Source organism: Melospiza melodia, unplaced genomic scaffold, assembly GCF_035770615.1.
Source record: "Melospiza melodia melodia isolate bMelMel2 unplaced genomic scaffold, bMelMel2.pri scaffold_47, whole genome shotgun sequence".
NCBI lineage: Eukaryota > Metazoa > Chordata > Aves > Passeriformes > Passerellidae > Melospiza > Melospiza melodia.
This window is the reverse complement of record NW_026948793.1, coordinates 3028132-3039693: the sequence shown is the minus strand read 5'-3', so window position 1 is coordinate 3039693 and position 11562 is coordinate 3028132. Positions and strand designations below refer to the sequence as shown.

General features: G+C 52.7%; 1 protein-coding gene across 1 annotated transcript; it reads left to right on the top strand.

Annotated features, from left to right (window-relative positions):
• Positions 1 to 1633: 1633 nt before the first annotated feature.
• On the top strand, positions 1634 to 2343 carry LOC134434758 (olfactory receptor 14A16-like; the record flags this gene model as incomplete). The annotated part of the gene is made up of 1 exon (XM_063183372.1): positions 1634 to 2343. A coding segment is annotated over exon 1 (696 nt), but the record flags the coding sequence as incomplete, so codon positions are not given.
• Positions 2344 to 11562: the final 9219 nt, after the last annotated feature.

Here is an 11562-nt window from a genome sequence, read left to right as displayed (position 1 = left end):
TCTGAGAGGACCTGTCATGAACTCATTCAGGGCAGGAGTTTCCTACCTAGGTCTCTGCTTTCCTGAATCTGTGCTTCCACTTTTCCCTGGCTCAGCTTGGGGGCAATGGAAACTCAGCTGTTCATGGCAGAGCAGGGGCTGGGACTCTTAAATCATCACCCTGAGGATTCCTTGGCACCTCAGCAAGTGCCTGCACCTGCCCAGCCTCCAGATCCATGCAGCGTCAGCTTTCCATGGTGCCCAGGCTGGGGGAGCTGTTCTTTAATCCCTGCAGGGCCCAGCAGCTGCAGGGCAGGGCTGGCCCAGGGGCTGGGCTCTGATAGCTCTGGCAGGGAAGGAGCCCGCGGCCACAGGAGCAGAGCCGTGGGCGGGGAGGGAGGGAAGCAGTGCTGAGGGAAGCCCTGCTGCAGGCCAGATGTGGCACATGCTGGGCCTGCCCTGCAGGGCACACACTGCCCTGAGCAGCACAGCTCTTGTGTCCCCTCGCAGCCAGCACAGCCCTCAGCCCGGGGGCTTGGGGCCCTCAGTCCCTCCTGGGCCGGCAGAGCAGCCCCAGAGATGAAGGGCATCTCTGCGGCCTTGTGCCCATTCCCTGCTGACCAGGGCCTGAGGGCCACTGTCCCGCCCTGCTGCTGCCTGGCAGGGGCTGGCCAGGGAAAGGCTTTTCCTCAGGCCCGGCTCTCTCTCTGTCTCCTTGCCTTGCCCAGGTGCTGCTGGCATTGCTGAGGGGCTCTCTGCAATGGTAGTTCCAGCTGCAGGGCCAGGCCCAGCCCTTGGGCTCCTCCTGTGCAGGCTGAGCACAGCAATGGGGTGTCCCAGCTCCCTGTGCTCGGAGAGCTCTGGGCAGGGCAGCCTGGGAGGCTGGCAATGAGCCCACTGTCCTGACTCTGGGAAAGGCAGGAGCCACTTTGTGTGCCAGGGATCCCTCTGCTCTCAGCAGTGTCTCCTGGCTGCCCAGGCTAACGCAGGAGTGAATTTCAGAAAGGTGCAAGTGCAGGGCAGCTGGAACAGGAGAGAGGGACAGAGCAGCTCCCCTCAGTCTGCACTAAGCCTCAGACAATCCGCCTGACTCCCTGGACTCTCTGTTCTCCCTAGATGCAGCAGAATCTCTTGTTCTACCTCCTGCAATCCCCATCCCTTCATGCAGGCAGCTCCTCTGCCTTGACTCAACATTCTTTATACAAATCCCAAAATCAGGACTGGCCTCTGCCCTTAATGTGCCCCTGCACTGACTGGGGGTCAGGGCTGACTCCCAGGTGTCCTGCAGACCAAGGTCCAGCTCCTCACACAACATTGGCCAGCAGCAATCAGGGCTCCAGCAACAGAGTTGAAGGAAGATCTCTGAGACATAGACAGGGGTAGTTGTTTAGTGGCAGGAAAGGATCTATGAGAAAGGGCTTTGCCTTTTCTGTGAGAAATCTCCCCTCAATTATCACCGTAATTACTTCTTGAAAAGGTTCCAATGTCTGGAGACAGCAAATGTCCAACAGCAGCTCCATCAGGCACTTCCTCCTGCTGGCATTTGCAGACACGCGGCAGCTGCAGCTCCTGCACTTCTGCCTCTTGCTGGGCATCTCCCTGGCTGCCCTCCTGGGCAACGGCCTCATCATCAGCGTCGTAGCCTGCGGCCACCACCTGCACACGCCCATGTTCTTCTTCCTGCTCAACCTGGCCCTCGCTGACCTGGGCTCCATCTGCACCACTGTCCCCAAAGCCATGCACAATTCCCTCTGGGACACCAGCACCATCTCCTACATTGGATGTGCTGCTCAGCTCTTTTTCTTAATGTTCTTCATTGGAGCAGAGTTTTATCTCCTGACCATCATGTGCTACGACCGCTACGTGTCCATCTGCAAACCCCTGCACTACGGGACCCTCCTGGGCAGCAAAGCTTGTGCCCACATGGCAGCAGCTGCCTGGGCCAGTGCCTTTCTCTATGCTCTCATGCACACAGCCAATACATTTTTCCTGCCCCTGTGCCATGGCAATGTCCTGGGCCAGTTCTTCTGTGAAATCCCACATATCCTCAAGCTGTCCTGCTCCAAATCCCAACTCAGGGAAGTGGGACTTGTTGCTGTCAGTGCCTGTCTGGTATTTGGCTGTTTTGTGTTCATTGTTTTCTCCTATGTGCAGATCTTCAGGGCTGTGCTGAGGATCCCCTCTGAGCAGGGACGGCACAAAGCTTTTTCCACATGCCTCCCTCACCTGGCTGTGGTCACCCTGTTCATCAGCACTGGGTTTTTTGCCTACCTGAAGCCCCCCTCCATCTCCTCCCCATCCCTGGATCTGGCAGTGACAGTTCTGTACTCGGTGGTGCCTCCAGTCCTGAACCCCCTCATCTACAGCCTGAGAAACCAGGAGCTCAAGGCTGCAGTGTGGAGACTGATCACTGGATGCTTTCAGGGACATTAAACTGCTGGCCAGTTCCTGCCAATCACTTCTACTAAAAGACATCTTTCATACTTCTTGTTGCTTTGGTTGTGGTTTGTTCTTTTTTTCCTTTGTATTAGTTTTTTATATTGTCCACAAAGGAATGTCATTGTTTTTGCCTTTTCTCATTTTGTTTCTCTCCAACTTCCCTGTGGCCAGAGACTGTGTCAATGAGGGGCCACACTCTTTTGGCTTTAAAGGAAATAAAGGATCTCCCAGCCAAGTTTTTTTCCAGAGATGCCCTTGTGTTCCCTTCTCTGGAGATGAAGCAGCAATGTCTGTGTGCAGAGCTGGGGCAAGATCAGTGCTGGCACAGCAGCTCTGCTCCTGCTGGCCACACCATTCCTGATCCAGGCCAGCAGCCTTTGGCCTTCTTGGCCAGCTGGGCACACTGCTGCCTCATGCCCAGCCTGCTGTCCATCACTCCCTGCAGGTACCTTTCTGCCTGGCTGCTGTCCAGCCACTCTGTCCCCAGCCTGTATCACTGCAGGGGTTATTGTGGCCCTGGTGCACGACCCGGCACTTGGTCTTGTTAAACCTCACCTTGTTGGATTCACCCCCAAGATCCACCTGTCCAGGTCCCTGTGCAGAGCCCTCCTATGCTCCCACTGAATCAACACTCACACCCACCTTGGTGTCATCTGCAAAGATGTCCTTGGTTCCATGAGGCCTCTCATTGTCACAATGGCCTCCTTGTTCCATTAGGCCCTGCACTGTCACACTGGTCTCTTGGGTTCCATAGGGCCCCAATATTTGACAATGGACTCCTTGGTTCCATGGGGCTTCACAGTGTCACAATGTTCTCGTTGGTGCTGCAGTTCCACAGTGGGCCCTTGGTTCCATGAGGCCCCAGAGTGTCACAATGGCCCCATGGTTACATGAGGTCCCACACTGTCACCAAGGTCTCTGTGGCTCCACAAGTCCCCTCAGTGTCACAATGGAGTCTTTGTTTCCATGAGGCCACACAGTGTCACAACGTTCTTCCAGATTCCTGGAGGCCCCATCATGTCACCGTGGCCCCTTGGTTACACAGGATCCTGCACTGTCACAATGTCCTCTTGGTTCCATGAGGCCCCGCAGTGTCAGAACAGCCCCTTGATTCCACTGGGCCCTGGAGTCTCCCAAAGGTATCCTTGGTTTTGCAATGCCAAAATGGTGAAACCCCTTGGTTAGACAAGGCCCTGCAATGTCACAATGGCCTCTGTGGTTCCACGAGGACCCAGAGTGTCATGGCGCACTCCCTGGTTCTATTTGGCTCCAGAGCACCACAATGGACCCCTCGTTCTATGGGGCTGCACTGTGTCACCATGGTCCTCTCAGTTCCACGAGGCCCTGCAGTGTCACAATGGCCCCAGAGTGCACAGAATGCCAGAATCAAATAGGCTGGAAAAGACCTTTGGGATCATCAAGTCTAACCATTGGCCTAATACTGCCTTGTCACCCAGATCATGGCACTAAGTGCCACTGGAGAGGGACAGTGACTCTGCCACCTCCCCCTTGGCCAGCCATTCCAATGCCCACTCACCCTTTCTGTGAAGAACTTCTTCCTATTGTCCAGCCTAACCCTCCCCTCGTGCAGCTTAAGGCTGTGTCGTCTTTACCTGCCCTCCAGCAGATCCACACTCACACCCAGCTTGGTGCCATCTGCAATTTGTGAATGGTGGACTCGATCCCCTCACCCAGATCATCAGTGAAGATATTATACAGGACTGGGCCCAACACAGATCCCTGAGGGACACCACCAGTGCCTGGACACCGGCTGGGTGCAGCACCATCCCCACCACTCTCTGGGCCCAGCCTCCAGTCAGCTCTTTACCCTGGGAGGGGTGAACATGTCCAAGCCATGAGCTGCAGTTTTTCCAGGGAATGCTGTGGCTCATGGTTTTAAAGGCTTTGAAGTCCAGGCACACAACATCCACAGCATTTCCTGCATCCACAGGTGGGTCACCTGATCATAAAAGGAGATAAGTTTGGTCAGGCAGGACCTGCCACCCCTAAATTCATGCTGGCTGGCTCTGATCCCTCGGCCATCCTGTGGGCGCCCTGTGATGGCACTCAGGGTGATCTGTTCCATAACCTTGGGGGGCACCCAGGGCAGGCTGACAGGCCTGGAGTTCCCCAGCTCCTCCTTCCAGCCCTTCTTGGGGATGGGCTCACACTGGCACCTCCAGTCCTCTGGGACCTCCCTGCTGAGCCAGCACTGATGGTAAATGATGGAGAGCAGCTTGGGGAGCTCATCCACAGCTCCCTCATCCCCCTGGGATGGATACCATCTGATCCCACACACCTGTGAGTATCTGAGTGGCTCAGCAGGTCCCCAGCTTCTTCCTCCTGGATTACAGGGGCTGTTCTGCTGCCTGTGCCCATCTACCAGCTCAGGAGAACACTTGTCCTGAGGACAGCCTGTCCTAATATTGAAAATTGACACAAGATATTAAGTAGCTTAGTCTTTTACTTATCTTCAGTTACTCTGTTCTCAACTGCAATCAATAAAGGGTTGTGGTTATCCTGCTCCCTCCTATTGCTATAAATTTTTTATAAAAACATTTTTTATTCTTCTTACAGAAATCACCAGGTTAAGTTCTAATTGAGCTTTCACCTCTCAACTTTTCTTCCTGCATAACTTAACAATATCCTTAAACACTTCCTGAGTTGCTCGCTCTTTTTCCCTGAGTTCCTACAAAAACTCCATGCCCTGCCAGGCCAGTTATTTTCTTCACTAGCTCATCTTTTGCCACACTGGGACAGGCTGCTCCTTCCCCCTTAAGATTACTTTCTTGAAATGTGTCCATCCTTCCTGGATTCCTTGGTTTTAAGGCCTGTGTCCCCTAAAAAGATCAGTACCAGATTTAGTACTCCACATATCAGCATCCTAAATAGATCAAAGTCTGCCCTTCCTAATTCCAGTGCAGAAGTTTTGTTGCTGCCCCTCCTTCTTTCACAGAACATTGAACACTTGATTATTTCATGCTCACTCTGCCCCAGGCAACCTCTGAGCCCCACATCTGCCACCAGCCCTTCTCTGTTTGTGAAGAGCAGGAGACAGAGCTTTCCTTGCCAGTGGGAGTGTTACCAAAACTTTAGTAAAACAGAAAACTCCTTAACACCAATGTAGCATTAAGAAGCAGCATTCTTTATTCAGCTGGATGCACAGGGGATGGCTCCTCCCAAAGCCGTGCATGCTGAGCACAGGAAAGTTTCTGTTTCTATTCCGTATTTTGCACACATATTCATTGATTGTCCCTGACTAGACATACATATGATAATAATTTCCCCAAAATCAATAACATATTTCCCCTCCCCTTTATCCATGTGTTCTTCCAGACCATGGGGGTCTCTCTGGTGGTCCCTGGTGGTCGTGGACCCCAATGTTCCTGTGGGCCTGGCTGAGCTGGCAGGACACTGAGGCTGCTGAACTTCCAGTTCCCCTTCTCACACAATGGGCATTGTGTGGCTTCCATAGGCCTGGGGTTGTGGAGAACAAGCTCCAGGTGTGAGTTCACCTAGCGGAGACAATTTATCATCTGGTTACAGGAGGACACAGAGTGGGCTAGGACATCATAGACTGCCTCTGTGACATTACACAGCCAGCTGTGACATCACAGATAGGCTGTTCCATCACAGACAATCTGTGGGGCATTGGAGAACGGGCTGTGACATCCCAGAGGGGCTGTGTGACATCCCAGCAGGGCTGTGTCAGGTCACTGGGTTGGTCACTCTGCCCCAGCTCCCCCTCACAGTTTCTCCCAACAAGTCCAATCCTATTCATGCCCAGCAGGGTCCCTGTCCCCCAGGATCCCCCCCGGCCCACCTGGAGCCACAGCCTTCACCAAAGGATGTTCCACAGGATCCACCCCAGAGCCTGATATGGGGACAAGGGGCCAGGGCTGTGTGACCAGGACATCAAGGACAGGGATTATCCAGGTCACTGTGGCCTGGGTTGGGTTGGCCAGGGCAGGAAAGATGTCTGGCAGCTGGAGCAGGGTCTGGGAAGGGCCTCCAAGGTGGGGCTGGAGCCCTTGGGCTGTGAGCAGAGGCTGAGGGAGCTGGGCTGGTCCAGCCAGGGAAGGCTGAGGGGCTCCTCATGCCAGCCTGGCAGTGCCAGCGAGGAGGGGATGGAAAACACAGAGTCAGGCTCTTCAACGGGGTCTGGTGGGAGACAAAAGCCAATGGGTGGAAGGGGAAGGAGGGGAGATCAGCCAGGACAGGAGGAGATGAAATGAGTCAGGCTGGTTTCAGCATTTCCTCAACACCAAAAGCAGCCTGACTTCCCTTCTCCATCCATCACTGACAGCTTTGCAAATCAGGAATTGTTTGAGCTATTTTGTCCCCACTACAGAACAAGCATCCTGATACAAGAACTCATTTGTGTGTATATGTATCACAGAACCACGTTTGTCTAAAATTACTTTTAATATGGAAACCACTTGTGTTTGGTGGACTCATCAGACGCTGGTGGAATATTGCACATAGCTCAGGGAAGAGCGTGATTGTTATTAAATTGTGTCCTGTTCAACTGTGGTTGTTGGCCATGAAGAGAATCTTTCCGTGCCTCTGAGTCTCATCAGTTCCTGACCCCCAAAGGACACAAACCTGATGAGCTGTGCTTCCCACTCCAGTGGTGGCACTTCCACCTTTCTCCATAGCCAGAGCAGAGCTCCCTTGTACCAGAAAGTCCCTGGCAAAGGAGGAATGAAGGAAATAGGACAGGCTTTAGGAATCAGGTGTGGTATAGAGCCAGGGAGAAGCATGACTTTTGCATTTGATGGAGCTGTGCCTTCCCCTGGCTTTGTTGGCTGACAATAAATGAACATCCCTCTGTGTCTCGGGCAGCTCCTTCTCCAAGGAAAGCAGGTGGGAGCTGGAGCCAAGGAGCTGAAAGCTGCAGGTGCAGCCTGGGCTGGAGGGAGCTCAGATTTGCACAAGGCTGCTCTGAGTGCCAGGGCTTGGATGGGGGAAATGGTGGGGTGGGGGTAGGGACAGAGTCTGATTGATTGTCAGCCATGAATGGTGTTGATTTTCATATCTATTCAAACTGCATGAGGAGTTCCTTGGATTCAGTGTCAGCTGGAGATAGCATGTATCAATAAATTGACAGGGAAAAAACTCCGAAATTTGGCCTAAGTAATCTTTTCTCACTGTCTTTTTAGATAGAATCTATTCACCTTGAAAAGACTCCTGGAATTCATCTAATTAACCACAAAAGATTTAAAAATTAAACTCAAATTATTCCCAGAGGCTTGGCTTGTTCAGCTGTTCTGAATGTTAATGAGCCCTGGGACACGGAATTCCTGCACTCAAGAGCTGAAGGCTGAACAAGCCTCTGCAGCAGGAAAATTCAGCAGCAGCCTCCAAGGTGCTGAGGATGTCAGCAGCCCCCACTGAGGCCATCCCTGCCCAGAGACCGTGGGGGAATGGGCAGACAAGGAGAGCGTCCCTGGCGCTGGGGCAGCACAACCCAGAGGCACCAGCGGCTCCAGCTGGGAAATGGAGTGTGGAATGTGGCTGGGAAAGCCCTGCCTGGGCTGGGCCAAGCAGGACACACAAGCCCTGACTCCCATTCCCCAAGAAACTCTCTCAAGGAGACATTTAAAAGGAATTACAATTGTTTGTGTCCTCTGAGTAGGATGTATTGGAGAAATACCAGCAAGAGATTTTCAGGACCCCAAAACAACAAAACAGACTTTGCTGGTAACTTCACAAAATGAGAGAAATTTTAGCAACTGGTTTAAAACGACATTCAATCAACACAGAACAATTCTTAAAGCACTGACTTGGCCCATTCAACTTCACAAACTCTAAGCTATTTGAATTTTACATTACTCAAATTTACAAATGGACAGAAATAGAAGGAAATGACAGAAAGAGGGAAAGGCAAAAAAATACAGAGGAGCACAAACAGAGGTACCAACTCCTGGATTCCAGCACATTTTAGATTGAAATTCCAAGAGGAGGTAGGGTCAAGATGTGTGCTTGCCTTGTGGTGAGCCTCAAATACCCCTTGGTCTCCCTGGGCCCTTCCCCCAGGTGGGTCTTGGGCTCATTTGGTCCCTCAGGAGCTGGGCTGGGGCTGCAGAGGTGGCTGTGGAGCATTGCCTGTGCTGTGCCAGGGACTGGCAGCCACTGCTGGGCTGGGATAGAGGCTCTGGGGGGATTGGGGTTCCAGGACAGGGCAAGGCCAGGGTTCCAGGGCTGGGCAGGGCTGGACCTACCCCTTCCTCCCCACCCCGCCCCTGACAAAATGTTTTCAGCCTACAATCTCCTCCAGTCTGTCACAATGGACAATGTTGGAGGTGAAATCCCAATCTCGGCCATGGGCACCTGGACTAGAAGGACAGTTCTTTCCCAAAGGAAGGAAAGCACAAAGCCTTCCCCAGAGTTTTGGGGACAGATGAAAGGTGACCCTTGTGAAACCATTACCAGCCAGATTTGTCCTGACAATCTTCCTATTGGAACAATCTCTGGATATATAGAATTTTGGAGGTGAAATCCCAATTCTGGCCATGGGTGTCTGGAGGAGAAGTCCAGTTCTTTTCCATGAGAAGGAAAGCACAGAGCCCCAGTATTTCAGTAGCAGATGAGGAGACTCTCAATGTACCAAGTTCAGCTGGACCAGTCAGGCACAATCGCCTGTTGATTACAAGAAGACCTGCAGTGTCACAATGGACCTTTGGTTCAATGAAGTCCAGCATTGTCACAGTGGTCCCTAGGTTTCATAAGGCCCAGTGGTGTCACAATGGTCCCAACGAATCCATGAGGCTTTGCAGTGTCACAATGGTCTCCGTAGCTCTCCAGGCCCCACAATATCATGTGACTCCTCTGTTCCATGAGCCCTGAAATGTCACAATGGCCCTTTGGACCCGGGGGGTTTCTAGTGTCACAATGTTCTCCTTTGGGTCAACAGTGTCACAAGGGACCAATTATGACACGAGGCCCCACAATGTCACAATGGTTGGTTCCATGCAGCCCTGCAGTGTCACAAAGGCCTCTTGGTTTCACAAGGCCCCACACTATCACAATGATCCTCTTGGTTCTGTAAGGAATCCCAGGGTCACAATTGTCTCACTGGTTCCATGAGGCTCCACAGAGTCACGGTGGACCCTTGGTTTGATGGGGCCTGCCAGTGTCACAATGATCCCTACATTCATGGACCACACAGTATCACTACAATTCCCTTGGTTCCATGAGGCCCAGCAATGTCACAGTGGTCTCCATGATTCCATGAGGCCCCACAGTGTCACAATGGTCCCTTGGTCTCACAGGGCCCCACAGTGTCACAATGGTCCCTTGGTCTCACAGGGCCCCACAGTGTCACAGTCGTCCCTTGGTCTCACAGGGCCCCACAGTGTCACAATGGTCCCTTGGTCTCAAAGGGCCCCACAGTGTCACAATGGTCCCTTGGTTCCATGGGCCCTGTGCTGCTGCATTCCCCCCTCCCCTTCTCAGGCCACCCTGCCAGCTGAGAAATGCTCATTGGGCCTCGGCCTTGCCAACAGCCCCTGGGCTCAGCTCCTCTGCAGCTCATCACAAACACTGTCTGCTCCAGCCACTGCTGCTACCCAACCAGCTCCTGGTTTCTGTAGGAGTAGCCCTGGGAACTGTGTTTGTTCCCTCCGTGGCACAACATCCCTGTTCTCACACTGCCAAAGAAAGCTGTTGGTGCCAAGTGTGGCCAGGATGAGCCATTGCTGGGACTGAAGCCCCTCTCTTGGGGCCCTGCACACAGCGCTCCAAAAGGAGCCCTTGGAGCTCTCCTGGGCCAGCGACTCCCTCTGAGTGGGGCCTCTCCCAGCCAGGAACTCTCCCGTTTGCTGCACCTGGGGATCCTGAACAACGACAGAGCCTGGGCCGATCCCCCCACTCCTCCAGGCTCAGCCCTTTGCCCGCTGGGGAGATACCAAAGATCACCAGTGAGCATTCCCTGCCCTCAGGGGAATTTCTCGCAGGTGCCTTGCACTGACTCTTTGTGTCTGTGTGTACACAGGAGTGCCTGTGCTGGGGAAATGTGGCAGAAATGCTGCTCTGTGAGGGGTTGGAGTGCCTTGGTGTAGAAGTCCATCCGAAAATCCTTCATTTTTTGCCTCACAATTGTCATGAGAAAAGACTACCGAAGGGTTAAATCTTCTGAGCCAGTTGGGAAAGAAAGTCTCCTGCTTATCTACTGTGTTCACAAGTGATGTTTGCAGAACACACCATGCTGTACTCGAAGGGGGCATGCTGCCCTTTTCTGGACAATTGAACTGGACTTTCTTCCAAACTCCTGATCTGGCTGGACTGAGCTCTGGGGTGGTTCCCCTCCGCTCCATAAGAAGACCCCTCTTGCCTGTCTTCAACCACCAGAGACGGACCAACAGAGATGCGAATCCCCTCATCAAGGAACCAAGAACCGCTCTGGCACCCTATTGACACCCCCATGGCACCCCCATGGCAACCCCATGGCAACCTCCTTCCAGAGACTGGGACTGTTCTCCCTCCCAACTCAGGGAGGGGGAAAACTTAACGTACCTGTGAGCATTCAGCCATGAAAACAATGGACTTCTCCCCTCCATGGAAACCTAATTTCAGTTACCTTCCCCCAACCAAGAACAGTATAAATATTGGGGTTCGGCCCGACTGTCCTTTGAGTACTCCCCAAGACGTGTACCAGCGAGTTTCGGCGGCGGGACTCCGAAGACATCATGTCTTGGTAGCTATACCCCATTCCCTGACCTTCTTTCCTCCCTTTTTCCTTGTCTTACCTTTCTCTTCCCCAGATCCCTTAACCAAATGCATATTTAGCTGTGGTTATAATCAATAAAACTGCACCTTGTTGATTTGTTACTGCAAAACCCCTGTGCCTTGTGTTGGTTATTTTTGCACCCAAAAATCATTCGTCACCCGTTTATTTCGGGCGGACCTTCACATAATTGGCGTCACGGACAAGGATTCCAGCAGCCAGTGAGATTTTGCAGGTTTTGTGTGGTTTGTAACCTTTCACAGACTACACACGCCAAAGCCAAATCTCATGCTCGATTGAGCACACAGGCTCCGGAATTGACACAAAAGATTTTTCGGCGCAAAAGCAGGGGAAATTGTTACTGTCATTTCTGATACTGATTTTACCGGCACGGACACTGACACTGATATTTCTCC